This window comes from Channa argus, chromosome 7 (genome assembly GCF_033026475.1).
Source record: "Channa argus isolate prfri chromosome 7, Channa argus male v1.0, whole genome shotgun sequence".
Taxonomy (NCBI): Eukaryota; Metazoa; Chordata; class Actinopteri; order Anabantiformes; family Channidae; genus Channa; species Channa argus.
The window spans coordinates 6,412,829-6,437,127 of NC_090203.1; the positions used below are offsets into that span (position 1 = coordinate 6,412,829).

Below are 24,299 nucleotides of genomic sequence, written 5' to 3' on the forward strand. Positions count from 1 at the left end.
TCCTGAACAGTGCTGCTGTGCTTGTCAAATAAGTGATATTCTGATCAAATGCTTTCAGCGTGTAAACACACATCTTTTCAAATTAATGTCCATGTAAACAGCTAAGTCAGGATTTAATCCGAGTGCTTTAAATCACCTTTTTATTTTAATGTGTGCAAAATGTGTTAATGTGTTTGACAAGAATTTATTAAGTTCTCGTTTACAGCAAACCCTGTCTGACTTCTGGTACACACACAAACACACACACACACACAAACACATACACACACAAATGTCTATAGATTTTGCAGTGTCTGTTCAACTTGCAGCTTTAAATAAACTGATGGGAACAGACTGTAGTCACTTTGTAGTTAATCATAGTTCTAATTTAACAACTCAAAGTGTGAGAAAGAAGTTGTTGCAGAAAAGCAGTAGTTTAATTCTGTATGATTTTGTTTTTTTTGTGAGACCTTTGGGGCAAAAAGCACAATAACCAATTATTGCATGTAAGTGAATTTAAGAAGCAGGATGAAGATCCTGCATGAATACATGTTTTTTGGCAGTGTGAAAGTTGTTTCATGATTTCGCTAACACCACCAATATTATCCAGTACAAAGCATTTAGTCAAGCATACAAAGTTATTATGTAAACATAACATAACATACATTACATAGTAATATGTTACATGTAATACATTATGCATAATGTCTGTTATGTGTTAGCATGAAACAAGATTCATTCAAACACCACATACAGTATGTGGTGTTTCCTTTTCTCTCACCCTTTCACTCTCTTTCATTACTCAGTGCACAGGATTTAAGGATTCTCACATCACAGGAAACGTCGCTGATTTCAGAATTGAGACTCTGACTTGACCTTTACCCCTTCAGTTGAACACCATGGAACAGAGGTCACCTGTAAGGTCAGGTTCACAGGAAACATGACCACAGAGGAGACAGCAGGTATGAGATGTTTTTCCACACAGGTAACAGAACACTGTTAGTTCTGAGCTACTGTGTGGCCACTGACAAAGTGATGTTTCTGTAAAAACCCACCAAACCTCTACATCTCATCAGTCAACATTTTAAAGTTTACAATTGGTCTATGCTCTTTGTGTGGGACTAGGTCAGTGAGCCCACGACGAGTCCACATGGCTGGAATTGATGTAGATCCAGTTTCTGCTTAGAGAAGTGGGTGGAGCACCTGCCGTACCTCTACAACCCTGGACTGAGGGGTCACAATATCACGTGTGACAGTTTCTTCACATATTATGAGTTTGGCCAGCAGCTGCTGAAGAAGAAGATCATGGTTGGCACAGTCAGAAACAACAAGCCTGAGCTACCCCCTGTGCTACGTGCAACAAGGAGGAGAGAGGCCTTCACCACCCACCACTTTAGTTTCCTACCTCCCAAAAGATGTGTTGCCAAAAGGTTGGTAGATATTGTAGTTGTGTTTATAGTCAGGCTGTTGTTAAATAGTTTCTGTTTGCCTACTTGTTTCCCATTCAGAAGTCCTTTGTCCTGCTCTAACTTGTACGTACACTGTTTTGCTAAAAACATTTTACTCCTATGCAGGAACCTTTAGCAGCAGAAAAATTTTGAATATTGATGAAATACTGCACACTGAGGAGGGGAAACCTAGACAGACACAGAGTTTGTGATAAATGATGAGGTTATTTCTTCATGCTAAACTGATTTGAGGTTTGATATTAAGTTCAGCTGCTTTATATTAGAGGTTTAGTGATGGCGAGTCATTTTTGACCGTTAGGACAAAGGGAGCATACAGAATTGGAAGACCACACAAGGGTTAAATGACAAGGGGCATTTCTCAATACAGAGTACACCAATCCGTAAGTGACAAGTTTGAACTGCCAGCTGCAGCTTAGCTCAGTACTGATGATCACACTCAAACACACCTGTACAGTAGTTGATGTACAGTGACAAAATAATCTGTGTCACAAAAATGTTTCAAAAATGATCATATATAAAAGTATCATGCAAAGTTCTAATTGCGCAAATTCAAGTGTGAAAAGGAAGTTGTTATAGAGAAGCAGTGTATATTTTGTTTTTTTTATGAGACCTTTGAATATAAATTAGCTCAAACCATTAAACTAAAAGATCAGCATGCAGTTGAATTTAAAAAAAGTGGGTTTCTTTTTAATTCTGAAAGTGATAGATTTATTTTTTTTTCTCTCATTATTCAGTACACACTGGCATATTCCCAACTGGATGCATAAATAATTATGTCATTATGTGGATGCATATGTATTATGTGATATCAGGTGATTGTAGGTTTAAGTGTAACAGTCTAAGCAGAGATGAATTAATGACCAGCAGTGTGTAGACAACTTCCTGGAAAAGTCTTGTATTGCAAAGAGAGAAAACTACAACATGATGAGGAAGAGAGACACACTTCAGAGCAGAGGAGAGAAAGGAGCTAGAGAACAGGACAAAGAGGTAACATTTATTTTATGTGGGTTTAAATTCTGAACTATATTTTCAGTTGTTTTTGCGATGAAGTTTATTCATTTCACTGCTCTCTTAAACAGATCATAAAGTGCTTCAAAATAAAACATTTCAAGGACTCACAACTCCTAACATGTTAGTCAGATCCCTGATTGGATTTTTGCATGTGCTGTGCTCATGTGTTTTATGGTTCTAACATAAACGGTTTGTCCTGTTAAGAAGGAGACTTACTGTCTTACTGTCTGTCATCTTAAATTAGGACGTTTTTGTTGGTCTTAGTAACTCTGTGCTTCTCTGTGAGAAACAACGACACTAACTCAGAGTTTGCAGCTATAATGTCATTTTTGTGATGATAGAGGTATTTTTCTTTTAGAGCTGTAGAAAACACTTGTGTTGTGATGAAACCTTGCTTTCTCTTCATCATTTTGTTTTTTTAGGAACAACAAACTCTTATTCACACCCTTATTTATACTGCATTTTAGTGCAAAGTTTGTCTGTGTGGGAGAGACTGACTGTCTCAAACTGCAAATCAGAATGAAAGTTTTCATCTGGGCGACTCTGCTTTTCTCTGTGAGAAGCAGCAATGCTGATACAGGTATTCAACTTCATCGTAATCTTGTTTTGATGCCATTGTTAATGATATAATCAAAGTAGTTTGCAAAATATAATGACAAATGTACTTATATATGTTTTCCTGTCATACGTACAAGTTAGATGTAGACCTGTTCATTTTCCTCCTTGACTTTAGTAGCTCAATAGTAGCTTTACTCACAGCACCTATTCACTTACTTTATACGTGTAGTGTAGTTATTTAAAGGACTGTTTATAAAGAGGAGCAGCTTATTTGCATCAATAAATACATTTCATTGTGTATTTTCATTATATGTCTTTTTTCTGTTTGTGTTAACAGGAGCATCACTGGGACGTCCATCCTGTCATAATAACTCCTGTATTAGCCTTATTGAAGGTGTAATAAAAGCCGAGGCTGGACTCTGTGTTGTGATACCGTGTTCTTTCTCTACTGATCCTGGTAATAGACTTCATACTATAGTTTGGTTCAGATGTGAAGCATCTAAACGAAACTGTAATGAATCAGACAAGATATTTCACAGTAAGAAAAAGAAAAAAAACGTTCAGTCTGAGTTTAGAGAACGAGTTTCACTGTTGGAGCCTGAAATGAGTCAAAACAACTGCAGCATCATCATCAATGACCTCAAGGAGTCAGACTCTGGATCCTATTGGGTCAGAGTTAAAAGTTCGATGCCTGGGAGACAAAGTGGATCTCAACAAGTAACAGTCTCTGTTAAAGGTATGAAGAACTATAATAAATACATGTACATCTATTTATAGTCTTAATGGTACATGAAGTAATGTTTGGCATTAAACGACCTCTGTGGGCAGTGAGTAGGAACTGCAGTAGTTACATAAGTAACATCACTTCTACCTATTGCTCCATAAAAATGTTTAACGTATCAGATTAATTTTGTCTAAATGTAAGTGACAATCCTCAGACTGCTCTCTACTCTCCATTAGGTCTGAGTCAGAAGCCCACAGTGATGATTCCTCCACTGACAGAGGGACATCAGGCCACATTGACCTGCACTGCTCCTGGTCTCTGCTCTGGATCTGTTCCTGAAATTACCTGGACATGGAGAAGAGCAGGAGTTAATGATTCTCACATCACAGGAAACATCACTGATTTCAAAACTGAGAATCTGACTGCTGTCACACAGAGACACAGCTCAACCTTGACCTTTGACCCTTCAGCTGAACACCATGGCACAGAGGTCACCTGTAAGGTCAGGTTCACAGGAAACATGATGACAGAGAAGACAGTGACTCTGAATGTGTCCTGTAAGTAAAACTAATCTGAAACTTTTCCATCTACATACATGTTAATAGATACACTGTCATATAGTTAATCTGAACTGTGTCAATTTTACACAGTCAATGATCCTACAGGAAAGTGGGGAGTTTAGGGTTGTTATGAAATTGTATTTAATACATATTACATGTTGTCTTATAGATGTGAAGGAAGTTAAAATCACTGGGAAAACAAGTGTAAAGGAGGGTGAGACTCTGAATCTGACTTGCAGTGTTGAAAGTTTCCCTCCTTCATTTGTCATGTGGACAAAACTTTCTGAGCAAAACATGCAGAACAGAACAGAAGCTAATCGGAAGAAAGACACTGAACCTCAGAAACAAACTGGAATGGCCGCTCTTTCCATCTCTAATGTGACAGCAGACCATTCTGGACAGTACATCTGCACAGCAAAACATCTGAACAACACCCTGAAGAAACAAGTCACTGATGTAACAGTGACATGTAAGTAGAGTTTAAACTGTGTTTGTGATGGTTAATAGTTACTACTGTATGTTTTCTTATGTTAGTGACACTGACATGAGTGCAGGTGCCAACTTTACTGTTAGGAATTTACATGCAGTCATAAATACTGTAAACTGTGAGTACAGCAAACTGTGCATTGATCATAAAATAGAAAACACACCACAAAGTTTAGTGTAGAAATTCTGAAACTAATCGAAGTGTTAAAAAATGTTTTACTCTTGAATATAAAATTTACTGGCATATTTTCTTAGATGTTAAAAAACTGAAATTAAATAGAACTAGAATGGGCATTTCCTACAGAAAATGCGTGTGATTGCTGAAAGCCAGCCGCTGCAGCCATCGCCGAATCTGCAGCTCTGAACGTTGTAGAAATGACATGTCCAGCCGAGCAATAGAGGCAACACTGTAGCATGTGAAGCATTTCATCATGGGGCAGTTGTACACCAAGTTTCATCACGTTAGCATGTGTAGTTTTTGAGATATTGAACTATTTAGAAGTGACAGCACATAAATTTTCAATTGCTATTCACCAACTCTCCAGCAGATGGCAGCCTGTCCAAAGGAATCAACTGTTGCCATCTTGCCCTCTCAACACTAATGAAGTCCTGATCATAAAATACGCACCCACAATAGCGCCCCCAGTGGAGAAACGTTTAACACGCGTGTTCAGGGCAGTGTCCTGCACGTATGTGTAGAGTTTCATTCAAGTCAGTCATTGCATTAGCTTAAAAAAAAAGATCGAAAAAGCCGCAGTGGTCACTAGGTCGCGCACGTGATAGTACCAAGGGCACTGTACAATATACAGTAGAAGTGAAATCAGGAAAAAAAAATTAAAGGAGTTAAAAACCGAGTTATATTACTGACCACACGGTGGCACTAGAGAGCCCATACTGTAACATGTGAAGCACATGGGGCAGCAGTACACAGAGCTTCATCATGCTACCATATGTAGTTTTTGAGATATTGCAGTTTAAACATCACTCCCATAGACTTTCCATTCAAAAAAAATATATTAATATTCATAATAATTACAGTACATTAGCTGACAGCACACCGGGTAGTGAGCACACCTCTCCCAACCATGCTTAACATATTACAGTTGGAACCATGTTTGCAGCTTTTAGCATTCAGGACTTACAGCGTGCCGAAAATCAACGGAAGAATCCGTAATAATAATAATAATAATAATAATAATAATAATAATAATAATAATAATAAAATTAAATACTGGAAACAACAATAGTGTGATTGTTTTCAGCAATCACACTAATTAAATACTGGAAAGAACAATACAAAGTGAAAATTGTTGAAGTTCTAACCTGCATCTGTTATTACATGGACTACATCTGGGTTCTTTATCATAAAAAATAAACACAAATCACAACAGCATGTTGGGCCAGCATCTATAATATGACATTAGACAGTTATGGACAGTTCATCTGTACAGAAAACTATTTGAACACCAACCAAAATAGTTAATGTAACAACATGTGAGTACATTTTGCTCTTTGAAAGGAAATATAGTTACAGTAGGTTCTTCATTATTTTATCTTTAGGTCATCAAGACATTTTAAAAGTTTCCAATTGTTTTCAAGCTCAATCTGGGCCTTAATTATTTTCTCAGATAAACTCTAATAGTTTTTCTGGATTTTTCTCTTAAAGAGTTGCAGAAACCTTTAATTACTGGAATAAAAACTGTTAAGGAGGGTGATGCTTTAAATCTGACATGTTCTGTTAAAAGTTTCCCTCCATCTGTTATCACATGGACTAAACATGGTTTGAACAAAACGCCACAAAAGCATTTTACTGTATGTTAACTGTGATGCTGATACTGTGTTTGTGTTTGCAGTTGGTCCAAAGATCTTAAATGACTCTAGATGTGTGAATCAGTTGGACGTCCTGACCTGTGTCTGTATCAGTGAGGGGCTTCCTTTACCCACCATCAAATGGCCTCTGTTGGAGAACCACACTGAGTACTCTGTCACTACCACTGTGTCAAACCACACAGTCAACAGCAGCATCAGACTTTCTCTGATGGCTCAGAGCAAAACCACTTTTGAATGTGTCAGCAGCAATGACAATGGACAAACCAAACACAACCTCTCAGTGAAAAATGTCTCACAACAAGACGTTAAAGATCACTGTAAGTGCTGCTACCTACTGTAACTGCTTGTTCTCTTATATTATCACCAAGAACAACAAGAAAACAGCTGTAACCATAATTATTTTTTCCCACTTGACTTCAGATTCCCTCACAGATTTATCCACAAACATTTATTGGCTACAGGTCATTCCTGCATTTCTCATTGGGATTCTTCTTTCTGCAACCATCACCTGTTCAGCAAGGAAATGCATCAGGTATAGTTTTACTATTCTGGGTTTTAAATTCTTTTTTGGTCAAGAATTTGTGTTTTTTTGTCCTGTCATTTAACTGACTTTGTAAAGTAGCATCACACAAGTGTTTTAGCACATTTATCCAATTTACAGTTCAATTTACATAATTAGTACTTAAATACTAAATATTTCTTGAGGTATATCATAACATTCCTCAGTGTGTTCTTACTGCAGCACCTAGTACACATATTCAGATTGTAGAGACAAGAAATTTGAGCCTCATGTCTGTTTTTGTTTTGTGTAGATTGTTGTGTGCTGAACAAAATACATATAGTTTCCACACGTGATCGAGCAAATGATTCATTATTTGTCGATTTATATCCTACCTCTCACCCACATATTGCTGGTATTGCTGGTCATAAATAGTCATGCAATGCATTGACTTTCTAATTCATAAATCTGTGTTATATGAATAGGGGAAATTATGGAAACTGCACACAGAAAGTTTTGTGGCTGTCAAGTTATGCTGCTGAGCCACTGTCACACCTACGTGACCTTTTTGTCTTTTATCAACCTGTTATGAAACGCAGTGACTTTAACTACAAAATACATGTTTAATACTTTTAATATTATTTGTTAATGTTTGTCACATTACATTGTTCTCTAGAAAAAAACAGAGTTCTGTAAATCTGACTGAGAATGTGGAGATGGTGACTACTCAGGCAGTTCCACTGGTAATTATTGACTTTTATTTCTATTATATCTCTTTCTATTATTATTTGCAGTTAATAAGTTATTTTTTTCTTCCACTTCTATCATTGTCCTTTGATTTCAACACTGGGAGTTAAACCAAACAGGTTCTAGTCAAATGTAATTTATCATAAAAGATCAGGTCTGCATTTTGGTCCAAGAATTCTTATAGTCACAGTGACAGTGCTTCAAATTACTTTTGTGACTTTGTTTTGTGGAAGCTGAAATTTCATAAGTTAGATACTAAAGATATCATTTCTACATTGATTCTTACAGGTTGATGCTGATCAAGCAATAGTAGATGATATAACTCGTGACCAACAGGCAGCTGAAGGAGCTGAGGCTGCTTGGCCCTTAGCACCTGGTGAAGATAACGTGAATCCAAAAGAAGTGGAGTACACTGACATCGACGTCTCCAAGTTGAAAAGAAAGAGTCCCACAGAGGACAAGGGGACACAAAAAACCAGGGACTCGGAATACGCTGAAATTAAGAAAGAAAAAACTATGGACAGACAAAATAATGTCCGAGAAGAGAGTGAGATGTTGGTGGTTTATGAAGAGGCAGCCGTGGTGATAGGAGATAAGGAGTCAGAACAGGTTATTCAGGCAGAGGTGGAGGGAGGTGAGGATATGGCACTTTATTCTAATGTTAATGAAATAATGGGGCGGATTTACCTTAATGGAGTCTCTGAAGAATAAAAGTGTTTGACGCTTTAAAAGCCCAATTTTAAAGCAATATGAGACTAATGGACACATCAAAATAACTAGTTTACTAAACAGAAATGTTATATAATTTTAAAAAATCAACAAAAACAATAACTTACAGTATGAATGACCACTGTACATAATGGACAGCAAGTGTTTTAACAGTGTGTTGGCAGAAACGAAGGAGACTTCCTGGGCATATATTTCTCATGTCACATTTTTTTATTTTGATATCTTCTCTCTTCAACATGTAGATGACATTTCCGTGTGTGTTGATTAGCACCGCGATGTAACACCATTCAATGTAACCACAGTAAAAGGTGTAAAAGGCCTAGTGCACACACTGTATCATTCATTCAGCCCATTCATCTTCAGCTTCACATCAAATCAGCTGTGTAGAATAACTTGAAATATTAGCAGAGAACAGTAAAAAGCAAAAAGCTGGGAAACAAAGTTCACCTTCAAAATTATGTTTACACTAATGTTAATCTCCATTAGTAGATTCAAGTCTTGAATATCATGTAGAACAGCTGTAGATGCATGATTATTAGAAATTATAATTAGTAGTAGTTTTACTGTTAGTATTATCTTAACATATTTAAGTAACTAAATCCAACTTGGACCATCTTTTATTTTTACTTCAAACTAAAGAGTTTGAGTCGGTGGCCCCACCTGTGCACAGGTGGATAATCCGTGTGCAGGACACTGAAAGCTGCTGTAAAGTTACCAGTGCTCAGGCCAGTCTAAGTCCTATGTGTGAATGTGAGGTAGCTTTGAGGTAACTGCTGAAAATGAAGTGATGCCAAATAAGGAAATCTGAAAATGCATACTCACTATAGTGTCTTTGCTCAGAACAGCTCACACATATCTTGCACAATATGCAGAGATACAGATGCTAGAAGATAAAATGAAGAAACAAAATACACGCAGATACTTTCCATTGGAAACTGAATGTGTACAATTGTTTTTTACATGTGAATACATTTAAAATTATTCTTAGATTATCATTAGTCGACCTTTGCTCTAGACATCATTAGGCCATACTGCTATTCAGTATGTGCACAGTATATGCTCTGCATTGTACTCTGCAAGAGAGATAAACACCATAAATAATCACAAATTGTCACTCAACAAGCCAACACCTACTTATGTGTTGATCTGTTTCTCAAGATGACCAAGATTGTTATTTATGTTTTGTGCAAACGCCACAAACTTCCCTTTTCTTAACATTTCACACAGCCGCTCTCAATCATGACACTGGTACAGTGTCAGTCCAACAATCGAAATGTTTTCATCCCTTTCATTCATGTTGAAGCTACATATTCCGAGAACGACATGCGATGCATATTATGATACTGTTATACCTGTATTAGATTCAGGTAGTCTGACGCGAGCAGCAATACCGTTCGTTGTGCAACACTTTCACAGTAAGAAAAAAGAGATCCAAAAGTGACAAGAGGAAGGACTGGCTACAAGCAGAGTCTCAAAGAAGGCGTCACTGAGGTTGAGCTGTTGCACTGTTGTATGTCAGGGGGCCAAAAAAAAACCCAGGGGACAGCGATACTTAAATGTGCCAAATGTAGAATAGTAGAACGTGCAACATCCTGTATTAACATCTGTGCTGCGGAGCTGTTACTGGTCCAGTTTGATCAACCAAACTTTTTGTATTAACAACACTTTTTGTACATCGCTGCTGCATTTGAAGAGAAGAGTTTGACCCGTGGAGGCAAAGACTAAGTGTCTCAGTTACTGGATCAGGATGTTCTTTTTCAAGTGGGCGACTCTGCTCTTGGCAGTGTGGAGACACAGTGCTGGCACAGGTACTTCTTATGCAATCTTGGTACAAAAGTGAATGCAACTATATATTTTCTTATGTTGCTGAAGGCATTATTAGTAATGGAAGTTAAATACACTTTTGATTGCTGTTGTAGTGTTCTGTTAGTTAGTGCTGTTAGTTTTTAAAAGTTTAGCTTAACACCTGTTTAAAGCCACCTTTAAAAATACATTCATAAAAATATGCAGACATCTAAAATCTAAATATAGTGCTTTTTTATTTTTCTGACCATTGCTGTTTTCTGAGAGGTCCCGGGGACCACGACTGTCTAACACTACGTCAGATATTGGTTTCACACTGCTGCAAATAGCTGTATTTGCCCCCCTCACATGTTCAGCAGTGTTTCTGTGATGTTAATACTTTTCAGAAAATTTAGTTTCTTTCTCTCCATCAGGAATTATAAATCATGATGTATCCGCCGATCTGCCACCACATTAAGTTCACCTGTACTACCTAATGCAATCCAGTGCAGCTGCTCATATAAAATCTACTTTTATAATTAGTGGTTAGTGCTGATGCCTCACAGTTGGAAGGTTCACAGTTCAAATCGCTGCCCAACTGTGGTCTATCTGTGTGGACTTCAGATGTTCCGCCCGTCTTGTCCGGGTTTCCTCCCTGTACTCCATCTTCCTCCTGCAGTCCAAAAACATGCATGTTAGGTGAATTGGTGACTCTAAATTGTCCTTAGATATGAATGATTGTCTGTCTGTGAATGTCTCTCTGTGTTGGCCCTGAGATAGAAGGGACACCTGTCCAGGGTATTGCATGTCTATCGTCCAGTGACAGCTGGGATAGGCTCCAGCCCTCTGCGACCCTGAACAGGATAAGTGGTTAAAGATAATGGACAGAAGGATGATTTCTCAGCTTTTAAGTCGAAACTCTCACAATAATAAACAGATAATTCTCTTTCTACAACTGTAGCTCAGTTGGTAAGGCAGTCGTCCACGGTCCACAGGATCAGAGGTTTGATCCCCGGTCCTGGCTATATGTTGAAATGTCTCTGGGCAAGGCACTGAACCCCTAATAGCCCATTCCCCTCCCCAGCTGTGCAGTGCTGGTCCAAGCCCGGTAGAAATCGGGGAGGGTAATTGTCGAGGGTTGCATCAGGAAATGCATCCTGCGTAAAAACTGTGCCAAATCAACATGTGGACAATGATCTGCTGTGGTGACCCTGAACTCACGGGATAAAAGCCAAAAGGACAAATAAATAAATAAATAAATAAAACAGATAATTCTACTTTGCGTTTAATACTGAGGTCATAGTGGTTGGTAGAGTTGGACTGGAATGCAATATAGGAGGGGGCCAAAACTATAGAACCACCTCTAAATATAAAGCACGGCAGTATGACTCCACCACCCACTATGACATATGGTGTCTAATTACCACCTTTCTGACAGTTCAACTTAAAAACTGAGAAATTAAAACCTTGTATATTGGAATTCATGGCTGAGCTGCTGTAAAGGATCAAATTAGATTTTACAGGTGTACTTAATATTGTGGTTTATGAGTGTACCTGTAATTGGTATTTAGACATCTTCTTTTCCTAATTGTCTCTTTTGTATTTCTTGGTGTCAACATTAGAATCTCCAGGGGAAAATAAGCTCTGTCAACATGGATCTTGTTTCAACCTCAGTGTAGCAGGGCAAACAGCAGAGGCTGGACTCTGTGTTGTGATACCATGTTCTTTTACTACCAATGAAAAACACACTGCTCAACATGTAGCTTGGTACAAATGTGAAGGATCTGAACATACCTGTAATAAGTCATTAATATTTGACTCCAACAAGAATGAACCTGCTTCAGAGTTTAAAGAACGAGTGTCAATGTTGGAGCCAGACTTGAGTAAGAAGAACTGCAGCATCACCATCAGGAACCTCAAAAAGTCAGACTCTGGATTCTATGAGGTCAGAGTTTATGGGAAATTCAGTGGGACGAAAGATGACTACATGTTGTCTAATAAGACAAACATCACTGTCACAGGTAGGAAGAGTTACAAAAGTGTTTATTCACTGAATAAATTCATAGTAATGAGTGGAACACACACCACTGTGAAATTACATTTGGCTAACTACTGTAGTGTCTCTAATTTCAGAGAACTCCCTTCATTTATTTTACCCTTTGACATATTTAGGCCTGTTCTTTGCTATATTAGTCCTAGTGAACAGTAACCTTCATGTGTCCTCACTTGATTCCACTAACAGATCACATCAGACTGATTTTCTTCTCCTCTGTATATTTGCTTAAGATCTACGTCAGAAGCCCACAGTCACGATATCTTCACAGAAATTGGGAGAACAGACCACAGTGACCTGCACTGCTCCTGGTCTCTGCTCTGAACCTGTTCCTCAAATCACCTGGAAGTGGAGAGGAAACGCAGAGAACGTGTTTCACGACACAGTGAAATCTTCAAATTTGACCTTTAACCTGTCAGCTGAACACCATGGTGCACAAGTCACCTGTAAAATCAGTTTCACAGGCAACATGACCACAGAGGAGACGCTGACTCTCAATGTGACCGGTGAGTAAAACATACCGTTACATATCATACAGTTACATTCACTTTGCTAAATGGTAAAAATCAGGCTCCCTGCTGAGGTTGTTAAGCTCCAGCATGATTTGGAGAAGTTCATCATGTATAAAATATATCATATAAATTCTGAGGCCTTTAATGCTTCCTGCCATACTGTGCATCTGTAACACAAAATATCTGGATAACAAGTGGAGTAAAAAATGAACAATTCATTGTACTGAGGATACTTTACAGTCCATCTGCTCTTACAAACTATTTGTTTCGTAACCCACCTTCTCACAGTGTTTTGCTTAAAATCTGCTGCAGATGAGAGAGAAAATATCATGTAAGGGCTTTGTAAAAAACAATTTTATTAATTGTGACTAAATAGGTTAGAATTATGTTGGATGTGTGATTAATTCAATTTAAATGTTTTCTTAAAGGCATGAAAGAGACTGGAATCACTAAACAAAGTTCCAAACATCCTTGTACAAACCAGACTACGGATACAACTGTGACATGTGAGTGAAAAACATACTGTTACATAACATACAGAAAAAAGCACTGCTGCAGTTTTTAACCTCCAACATCATTTTAAAAAGTCATTTAACAATTTAGATTAAAGTGGGACCCAATGAAAAGTTTTACATCGTGGTAAAGTTATTGTGGTATAACAATGGTGAGGTGTAATGAGAGGTTCGGCTGGTCAGGACTTTGAGGAAGCTTTGAGGGGAGCGAGACCGGCACAGGCTCCTGACCACACAGAACACAGTGGTTAAAGAGAGCCACACCAGACAGAATGTAGACAAGTGAGTAGGAATAAGGTAACTGAAGAACAGAGAGCAGGGAGTAAGTCAGGTGGTAGGATGGCAGAGCTGAGCCAGGAGAAGCCAAAATGGCGGAGGCGAGCAAGTGAATGAGGCGGTCGCCAATTGCACTGGTGGACAGCAGATTACAGCAGATTAAAGTGACTTTTCTTGCATTTCTGGCATTTTTTCACACTCTTGGTATCATCTCTGTTGGTAAACATATGAATTACACATTGATGGAAAAACTTAATTCCGTTTTGTAGTCACAGTATAGTACTACTGAAAAACAAAACCCCAACCTTCCAACACACACAGCTTCACTTAACATGTTGTTCTCTGTGTCACATCAGCTCTTATGTTATTGCTTACAGCAGATCTTCTGCAACACCTTGGACCTAGTGTAGTTCTTCCCTGGACCATTGCTGCTGTATCTCTCTGTGTGAACATCTGCCTCATCTCCACATTGTACCTTTGGTAAGTTTCCACATCAGTATATTATGTTTTGAAAGTATGTGAAACAGCAGTTAATGGGCCACTGTGTATTCTGCAAAGGAACACAAGGAAAAAGGTGAAACCAAATAAAGAGGATGCAATTTACATGTCACTAAAAAAACCAGACCAATCATCTGAGTATGACGTCATCGCCCAGCCTCTAGACTGACAAGACTTTTCAGCCAGCTTCACTGCATAAAATGAAAGACGGAATGAATGGAGTCAGTATCAGAAGATTGTAAGATTTTGAAGTCTCCTACTATTTAAAAAGCTAAGAATTGGACCATTTGTGTTAATGAACACAAATGAATCTGCAATAAACATTATGTTGCTGAAAAACATCTTTTTATTCTTTTTGCTATTATTACTATACTGTATTATACTGGTATTCATATGAACTACTGCTTTGTAGTTTTCTTTATGTCATATTCAACAATTCACATATACAATATAATACTGCTAAGAATTTTGTAAATATGGATTTTTTCTGAAGAGCAAATGGTTGTAGCACTGTAAAAGGCTCTGCTTTTTGAATGAGCTTTGAAAGAGCCTGGGCGGCATCAGCAAGCAGAACATATTGGAAATACATTAATGAAATCAACAACAAAATGCAGCACAAGAAGTTCGTTTGGTGGCGCAGCATCACTGCTGTAATAGAGTGAAATGTCAGACTGTAAAAAGCTGCTTTGTACTTCTGCATTATTGAAACTGGATGAAGCAGGTGATAGAAAACAAAAATGAGAAAGCAGTAAAATAAGTGGTGGGAGGTCAGAATGAGGTGCTGGCGTGTTGTCCCCTTTGATAACCCCGAAAAAAGGAGTCTTAATATGTTTAAAATACATTATTTAAGCTGTAAACATTGTTCACACTATGCACAAAATAGTCATGTCATCATTTGTTAAAGAAATAAATAAAAGTTGACATCAAACTGCTGTAACATTATGATGTGATTGAAGTAATATTGTCATGTTTTCATCACTACATAATTTTCATGTTTTATATTCATTTAACAGTATCGTTTTTCTACCTCATAACTAAATATTCATTTATTTTTGCACCAACCACCACTTCTGTATATGATTGCAACACACATTTTACACTTTGCTATCATGATCAGAATAGGAGCCAAGTCAGAATAGTAAAGGTTCATGTATCCACATGTATCAGAAGAGACTAAGAATATATATTTTCAGTCTGTGGTGTAAAGGATAACACGATGAACATGCAATTTTCAGCCATGTAGCCGTCTTTCAGGCTGGATGACAAGTGTTGTTGTCTTGTTGGCTGTTGTTCTGATTCTTGACTTCTGTTCTCTCCTGTTGTATTTTCTGAGCAGTGCTGTTGTGCTTGTCAAATAAGTGATATTCTGATCAAATGCTTTCAGCGTGTAAACACACATCTTTTCAAATCAATGTGCATGTAAACAGCTAAGTCAGGATTTAATCCGAGTGCTTTAAATCACCTTTTTATTTTAATGTGTGCAAAGTGTGTTAATGTGTTTGACAAGAATTTATTAAGTTCTCGTTTACAGCAAAGCCTGTCTGACTTCTGGTACACACACACACACACACACACACACACACACACACACACACACACACACACACACACACACACACACACGTCTATAGATTTTGCAGTGTCTGTTCAACTTGCAGCTTTAAATAAACTGATGGGAACAGACTGTAGTCACTTTGTAGCTAATCATAGTTCTAACTTAACAACTTAAAGTGTGGGAAAGAAGTTGTTGCAGAGAAGCAGTAGTTCCATTCTGTATGATTTTGTTTTTTTTGTGAGACCTTTGGGGAAAAAAGCACAATAACTAATTACTGCATGTAAGTGAATTTAAGAAGCAGGATGAAGATCCTGCATGAATACATGTTTTTTGGCAGTGTGAAAGTTGTTTCATGATTTCGCTAACACCACCAATATTATCCAGTACAAAGCATTTAGTCAAGCATACAAAGTTATTATATAAACATAACAAAACATACATTATACAGGAATGTATCACATGTAATACATTATACATAATGTCTGTTATGTGTTAGCATGAAACAAGATTCATTCAAACACCACATACAGTATGTGGTGTTTCCTTTTCTCTCACCCTTTCACTCTCTTTCATTACTGGAGTGCACAGGATTTAAGGATTCTCACATCACAGGAAACATCGCTGATTTCAGAATTGAGACTCTGACTTGACCTTTACCCCTTCAGTTGAACACCATGGAACAGAGGTCACCTGTAAGGTCAGGTTCACAGGAAACATGATAACAGAGGAGACAGTGACTCTGAATGTGTCATGTAAGTAAAACTAAGCTGAAACTTTTCCATCTACATACATGTTAGAGATACACTGTCATATAGTTAATCTGAACTGTGTTCAAGTTTAGGGTTGTTATAAAATTGTATTTAATACATATTACATGTTGTCTTATAGATGTGAAGGAAGTTAAAATCACTGGGAAAACAAGTGTAAAGGAGGGTGAGACTCTGTTAACTTTACTGTTAGAAATTTACATGCAGTCATAAATACTGTAAACTGTGAGTACAGCAAACTGTACATTCATCATAAAATAGAAAACACAGCACAAAGATTAGTGTAGATACTCTGAAGCTAATCAATGTATTAAAAAATAAAATTATCTTCAAGTATATTTTCATGGCATATTTTCTTAGATGTTAAGAAACTAAAATTAAACAGAAATACAAAGTGAAGACTGGTGAAGTTCTAACCTACATCTGTTATTACATGGACTACATCTGGGTTCTTTATCATAAAAATTAACACTGTTCACAAAAGCATGTTGGGCCAACATCTATAATATGACATTAGACAATTAAGGACAGTTTATTATCTGTACAGAAAAATATCTGAACATTAACCAAAATAGTTAATGTAACAACATTTGAGTACATTTTGCAAATGCTCTTTGAAAAGAAACATAGTTACAGTAGGTTCTTCATTATTTTATCTTTAGATCATCAAGACATTTTAAAGGTTTCCAATTGTTTCAGCTCAATCTGGGCTCATGTTTAGAAAAACAAATGATTTTCTCAGATAAACTAAATAGTTTTTCTGGATATTTCTCTTAAAGATGTGAAGAAAACTGTAATTACTGGAATAACAACTGTTAAGGAGGGTGATGCTTTAAATCTAACATGTTCTGTTAAAAGTTTCCCTCCATCAGTTATCACATGGACTAAACATGGTTTCAACAAAACGCCACAAAAGCATTTTACTGTATGTTAACTGTGATGCTGATATTGTGTTTGTGTTTGCAGTTGGTCCAAAGATCTTAAATGACTCTAGATGTGTGAAGCAGTTGGACGTCCTGACCTGTGTGTGTATCAGTGAGGGGCTTCCTTTACCCACCATCAAATGGCCTCTGTTGGAGAACCAAACTGAGTATTCTGTCACTACCACTGTGTCAAACCACACAGTCAACAGCAGCATCAGACTTTCTCTGATGGCTCAGAGCAAAACTATTTTTGAGTGTGTCAGCAGCAATGACAATGGACAAACCAAACACAACCTCTCAGTGAAAAATGTCTCACAACAAGAAGTTATAGATTACTGGAGCTGCTACCTACTGTAACTGCTTGTTCTCTTATATTATCACCAAGAACAACAAGGAAACAGCTGTAACCATAATTATTTTTCCCACTTGACAGATTCCCTCACAGATTTATCCACAAACATTAAGTGGCTACAGGTCATTCCTGCATTTCTCATTGGGATTTTTCTTTCTGCAACCATCACCTGTTCAGCAAGGAAATGCATCAGGTATAGTTTTACTATTTTTCCATTGCATTTTTTTCCAGGATTTTTTATTCTGTCATTTGGCTTTTTGTCCTGTCATTTTGCTTATATTGTACAGTAGCATTTGTTTTAGTGTATTTATCGTATCATACTGTTCAATTTACATCATTTGCACTTTACTTAAATACAAAATTTTCCTAACATATATTCATAACATTTCTCTGTTCTACCTGGATACACATGTAGAATACATATTCAGATTGTAGAGACAAGAAACTTGACATGTGTTGACATGTTTTTTGTTATTGTGTAGATTGTTGAACTGAACAAAATACAGATTTTACCCAAACTTGAACTTGTAAATGTTTTGATATTTGTCCACTTATATCCTACCTCTTGCTGTTTCACAAGAGGTGTGATACACTCTGGACACATTACCTGACTGTTGTAGAGCAAATAGTCATCAACAGTCATACAATGATTTGACAAAGATAATTTGACTGCTCTTGCTGCTGAGCGACTGTCACACCTAAATGACCATTTTGTTTTTAATCAACCTACTTTAAAACCCAGTTTTCATAGTGTTTTTAACTACATTATGTGTTAATATTTTTCATTTTATATAATTTTTTATCTAGAAAAAAATCAGAGTTCTGTAAGTCTGACTGAGAATGTGGAGATGGTGACCACTCAGGCAGGTCAACTGGTAGTTGTATCACTTTTATTTCTATTATCACATGTGGCTATGATACAGAAATGATACAGTTAATTACGTATTTGTCTTCCACTTCTATCATTTTCATTTCTTTTCAACACAGGGACTTAAACTAAACAGGTTCTAGTCAAATGGATCATAGTCAAGATCAGGTCTGCATTGGATTGTTATGTAAGATGAGATAAACCTTTATTCGTCCCACGGTGTGTAAATTTCCATGTTACTGCAGCAAAATGTGAAAATGTGCAGCAAAACATTTTTGTGCAGTATAAACACAAAAACGTGTATAAAAAATATAATAAATAGTGTATATTAAGAAACAGGGGGGAGGTGATGGCGAGAGGAGGGATAATAAAAAAAGGGTTTTATTGACAAAAAGGCCAAGAAAGGACAAAAGGACAAGAAAAATGCACATGCTAAAACATCTAGGACTAAATGATAAACCAAAGAAGGCAAGAACACTAAACTAAACAGTGCACAATCAGCTCTTCTATTGTCTTGTGATGAAAGTATATGGTCTGTAGGTGGAGCTCAGCTTACACTCAGAGTTACAGCAGCATGAGCACATATAGTCCCTGTCACAATGTACTGTACCAGTAGTACTGTATCTGTACACCAACAATGTACTGGAGTAGAAGAGTTATCCAGTATCATTCAAGAGGCATCAGAACAGCAATTTTTTCCTAAACATGAAGTTTCAAGGAACCTAAATGAAGGTTAACCACAGCAATACAGAATACGTGTGTGAATGAGAGGGACACTGAGGTTACAGAGGTGAAGAAGGTGCAGGACTTAAAGTACTTATGTTCAGAGCAATGGAGAGTTTGGAAAAGAGGTGAAGAGGCATTTGCAAGCAGGTTGGAACAGGTGGAGAAAAGTGTCAGGTGTGTTGTGTGATCAGCGAGAATGAAAGGAAAGGTGTTCAAGGCGGTGGTGAGACCAGATGTTGTTCGGCTTAGAGACAGTGGCACTGAAGAAAAGACAGGAGGCAGAGCTGGAGGTAGCAGAGCTTAAGATGTTGAGTTTCTCTTTGAGGATGGACAGGATCAGGAATGAGAACATCAGAGGGACAGCTCATGTTATATGTGTTGGAGATAAAGTCAGAGAGACTTATCCAGTCTCTTCCTGTCTACAGTAGTAAAGCTGCTGCACCAGCAGACCACACCATAAAAGATGGCTGAGGCCAAGCCCAGAGTCAAAGAAGGTCCTTGCTGTGCAAGAAAAACCCTAATTAAACTGTGCTAAAAACAACTTTTGTACTTTTCTGAAATATTAGTTGAAGATAACATGAATCCAAAAGAAGCGGAGTACGCTGACATCGACGTCTCCAAGTTGAAAAGGAGGAGTCCCACAGAGGACAAGGGGACACAAGAACTCACCAACACTCAATATGGTGAAATTAAGAAATTGTTTAAGAAAAAACAATGGACAGCCAAGAAAATGGCAGAGAAGAGAGTGAGATGTTGGCGGTTTATGAAGAGGCAGTGGTGATGATAGGAGATGATAACGACTCAGAACAGGTTATTCAGCCAGAAGTGGAGGGAGGTGAGAATATGGCACTGTATTCTAATGTTAATGAAATAATGGGGGAGATTCCACTTAATGGAGTCTCTGAAGAATAAATTAAGAAAAGCCATAAACAGGAAAAATAGGAGCATGAGTGTAAAATGTGGGTTGATTATAATGCAGAAATTGTGCTCTGATACATGAATGGCCATGTCATGGGAGGATCACTGCAAAACAGTTTGACACTTTAAAAACAGTATTTTAAGGCAATATGAGATTAATGGACATTCATACTGTTGATAGGCCAGTTAACCCTCTACCCCCTCATGCCTCTGTTAATTCTGTTGCTGATTGCAATATGTTTTGTCACACTTTGTTTCCAAAGTGGAGCAAATTAGCGGTGGTATCACTCAAAATCCTTTATTTCTTAATTAAATTAAATAAATCAGAAATTCTCATAATTGGACCTCAAAATATTTCCATTAATATACTGCCATCCTAAGGGCCTTCATTTAAGTTTAAGCCAGTTGCCAGAAATCTTGGTGTTTCATTTGATTGCAATTTGAGTTTTGAGCATCACATTACTAAACTAAATCTGCTTCTATAATCTTAGTAATATTTCCAAAGATCAAACCAATGTTAACTTTTAATGATGCTAAGACTATTCATGCTTTTATTTCCTCTCGTCTTGATTATTGCAATAGCCTATTTTCTTCATGTCGTCAAAAGGACCTAAAACGCCTACAAGTTGTTCAGAACTCAGCAGCTAGAACCGGGACATTCAGTCACATTACTCCTTGTTATGTGTCTCTGCATTGGCTCCCTGTTTATCTTAGGATACATTTTAAGATTTTACTGATTACTTATAAAGCCCTGCATGGTTTTGCTCTATCTGACATTTCTGATATTTTAATACCATATGTGCCATTATAAAACTTAAGATCATCAGACAGTGGACTGTTTGCTCCAACTTCCCTGTTAAAAACCAAGGGGGATGGAACATTTTCCTTCATGGCTCCAAAACTGTGAAATGACCTGCCTGAGGAAATCAGGCTGTCTGACTCACTGTCATCTTTTAAGTCTCGTCTTAAAACACATTTTTATCAAATTGCCTTTCCTGAGATGTAAAACTCCTGGTTTAGTTTAAATAGTATATTCTATGTATGTCACTTGATTTTCTTTTACTTTGTGCTTTTCTTTGAGTTTATATTGTAACGGCCCGGTAAGTGGGTTAGTTTGGGGGCTGGCACAGTGAGCCCCGGGGAATTATGGGTAATAATATTTCTCTGTGTTTAAAGTGTTTAATGTGTATGATTTGTGTTAGTATTAGTGTGATTAGTGTGTTCAGACGTCCTGGTTTTGTTATACATGTTATATGTGTTGGCCGGCACCAAGAGGGAAAGTGCTGTGTATAGGAGTAGCGATCACGGTGACCGGCCACAGTTACTAGCGATGGGCGATACCAGTGATTTCATATTTGATCCGATACCAAGTAATACCTTGGGTAGTATCGTGATATCGATCCGATCCGCTATACAGAGTGTTATGTTAATTCTGTCATCTGGTCACGATGAAACACAATCACGTGAGCCCTTACAGGGAATAATCAAAGACTTTAAAACGACAGCAAAATCATTGTTCAACCTATTGGCATTTTTAACATTTTCATTATTTAAAATAAAAACCCATTAACGTTCGGACTTATCTCCATGACAACAGCATGACAATTTCTTTATCAGGTGAACAGTTTATGTCACTTGATATCCATGACTCGCCCTCATCTACATGTATGTCTTATATACCCATTTGTATTTCCTTCCCTTTGTTTAAAACCAATTGTGGATCAGACACACTTTGCCTATTTCTACAATTCTCTTGAAACAGAACGTTCGTAGCGAAATAGTCCGTGAATAAAAATGATACATTTCACTCCGAAATGCTGCCTGTGTTTGGAGGCGGAGCCGCCAGCCGGCCGAGCACGTGTCGAAGAAGTTTAGTTGAAGATTGTGGATCATGGGGCGGATCGGCGGAAGGAAAAATAGTTCCTATGCGGTGCATCACAAATAATATACAAATTGATGTAGAAGGAGCAGAAAACATTCGGATATGACTGCAGAGAAAATATGAATAAATAAACAGAAAATATCGATATTTTAACTTGAGAATCGATATTTAAAAATTGGCCGTCAAGATCGAAATATCGATATTTTGGTATCGATCCGCCCATCACTAAGGTCAAGACAATTGGAGTTTATGGATTTAAATTGCAAAAGTGTTTTTCATTCCACCTGCCATTTTGTACAAGTTTGCTTTCGTGTTGTTCCGTTAGCACTCAAGCTAGTCCATTAGCTTAGTTAGCTAAGTCAGTTAGGGCCTTAGCTTCAGCCTCGCTGCCTCCCACAGTTATCTCCCATAAGCTGCGGATCGCTACAATATATTTACCCAAATTGTATTGATTTATTTTTTCATTTTTCCCTTTTTACTGTACATGATTTTGTACTTTGATAAATGCTTTATAAATAAAGCCATTATTATTACAAGGTTTATTATGTAATACCTTCACACAAAGGAGAAAGTTTGAGAAGTGACAAGAGGAAGAACAGAGCAGAGTCACAAAGAAGACATCACTGTTGAAACTCCACTGGGAAAAATCCAGAATTCCAGGTCAAACCACAAGTCCATATTGATAATAATGACGCAATTGATGTCTATTACATTCAATTCAAATGTTTGTCAAAGGCGTGAAAGAGTCTGGAATCATTGAACAAAGGTCCAAACATCCCATCACAAACTGGACTTTGGATACAAATGTAACAGTGACATGTGAGAACTGTAGACTGATAGAAAGTCAAATAGTTCTCATTCTCTGTATTATCCACTTATCGGCATCCAACACAATCCAGTATCAGAAGATTTGAAATCAAAGTCTCCTACCATTTAAAAAGCTAAAAACTGGACCATTTTTGTTAAGTTGTTCTGCCTTATGCAGCTCACGTATGCAGAAATGTCAGACTGTTCAAGGCTGATTTGTACTTCTGCATTATTGAAACTGGATGCTTCCAGTCTTCACGTACAAGCAGTCGATGTCTGGTAAAGTATAATTAATGTAACTTCTTCTTAATGCAGTTCATGTTTGCAGAAGACAGTTGCAACTTGCAAACTTGAGCTATGGTATAATGAGCACTTAACTGCATGTACTGTCCAGACCAGCAGGTGATAGAAAACAAGAATGAGAAAGCAGTAAAATAAGTGGTGGGAAGTCAGAATGAGGTGCTGGCATGTTGTCCCCTTTTCATTACCCCGAAAAAAGGAGTCTTAATATGTTTAAAATACATTATTAAAGCTGTAAACATTGTTCACACTATGCAGAAAATAGTCATGTCAGCATTTGTTTGAAGTTTTCATCACTACATAATTTTCATGTTTTATATTCATTTAGCAGTATCGTTTTTCTACCTCATAACTAAACATTCCTATATTTTTGCACCAGCCACCACTGCTGTATATGATTGCAACACACATTTTACACTTTGCTAGAATGATATGCTATGATATACATGTTGGACTGTTATTCCTGAGAATGAATGACCCTCCTGCAAATAGTTCATACAACAGAGCTGTGATATTCAGGTTTCAAATGAGCCTGTGTTAATCTGACGTGACCAAGACAATTCCACATTCCATTTCATATATCATAGTGTTAGTGCTTTAGTGAGTTTGTTTAGTGAGTTACAGTGTTACATTTACTGTAAAACAACCCGAATAATCAGAATAGGAGCCAAGTCAGAAAAGCTTCATATATCCACATGTATCAGAAGAGACTAAGAATATATATTTTCAGTCTGTGGTGTAAAGGATAACACGATGAACATGCAATTTTCAGCCATGTAGCCGTCTTTCAGGCTGGATGACAAGTGTTGTTGTCTTGTTGGCTGTTGTTCTGATTCTTGACTTCTGTTCTCTCCTGTTGTATTTTCTGAGCAGTGCTGTTGTGCTTGTCAAATAAGTGATATTCTGATCAAATGCTTTCAGCGTGTAAACACACATCTTTTCAAATCAATGTGCATGTAAACAGCTAAGTCAGGAT

At 37.4% G+C, this 24,299-nt stretch overlaps 2 protein-coding genes across 6 annotated transcripts; both read left to right on the top strand.

Annotated features, from left to right (window-relative positions):
- The first annotated feature begins 2,314 nt into the window (after window positions 1–2,314).
- LOC137130589 (sialic acid-binding Ig-like lectin 5) lies at window positions 2,315–8,986 on the top strand. Its single transcript, XM_067510951.1, has 9 exons — window positions 2,315–2,435; window positions 2,927–3,039; window positions 3,355–3,753; window positions 3,978–4,298; window positions 4,471–4,770; window positions 6,641–6,934; window positions 7,038–7,149; window positions 7,793–7,859; window positions 8,152–8,986. Exons 2-9 carry the CDS (start codon window positions 2,979–2,981, stop codon window positions 8,572–8,574), a joined length of 1,977 nt encoding a protein of 658 aa, XP_067367052.1. The 5' UTR covers window positions 2,315–2,435; window positions 2,927–2,978; the 3' UTR covers window positions 8,575–8,986.
- Window positions 8,987–9,828: 842 nt separating this feature from the next.
- LOC137130594 (sialic acid-binding Ig-like lectin 14) lies at window positions 9,829–14,548 on the top strand. Of its 5 annotated transcripts, none has more exons than XM_067510960.1 (6): window positions 9,829–10,400; window positions 12,203–12,395; window positions 12,661–12,933; window positions 13,368–13,445; window positions 14,105–14,207; window positions 14,286–14,548. In XM_067510960.1, the coding sequence occupies exons 2-6, from the start codon at window positions 12,239–12,241 to the stop codon at window positions 14,392–14,394; spliced, it is 720 nt and encodes a 239-aa protein (XP_067367061.1). In that variant the 5' UTR covers window positions 9,829–10,400; window positions 12,203–12,238; the 3' UTR covers window positions 14,395–14,548. The 5 variants fall into 5 exon arrangements, with proteins under 5 accessions (XP_067367061.1, XP_067367059.1, XP_067367058.1 ...); XM_067510958.1 differs by having other exon boundaries at window positions 9,861–10,400; window positions 11,997–12,395; window positions 14,295–14,548; XM_067510957.1 differs by having other exon boundaries at window positions 9,863–10,400; window positions 11,997–12,395; window positions 14,108–14,207.
- Window positions 14,549–24,299: the final 9,751 nt, after the last annotated feature.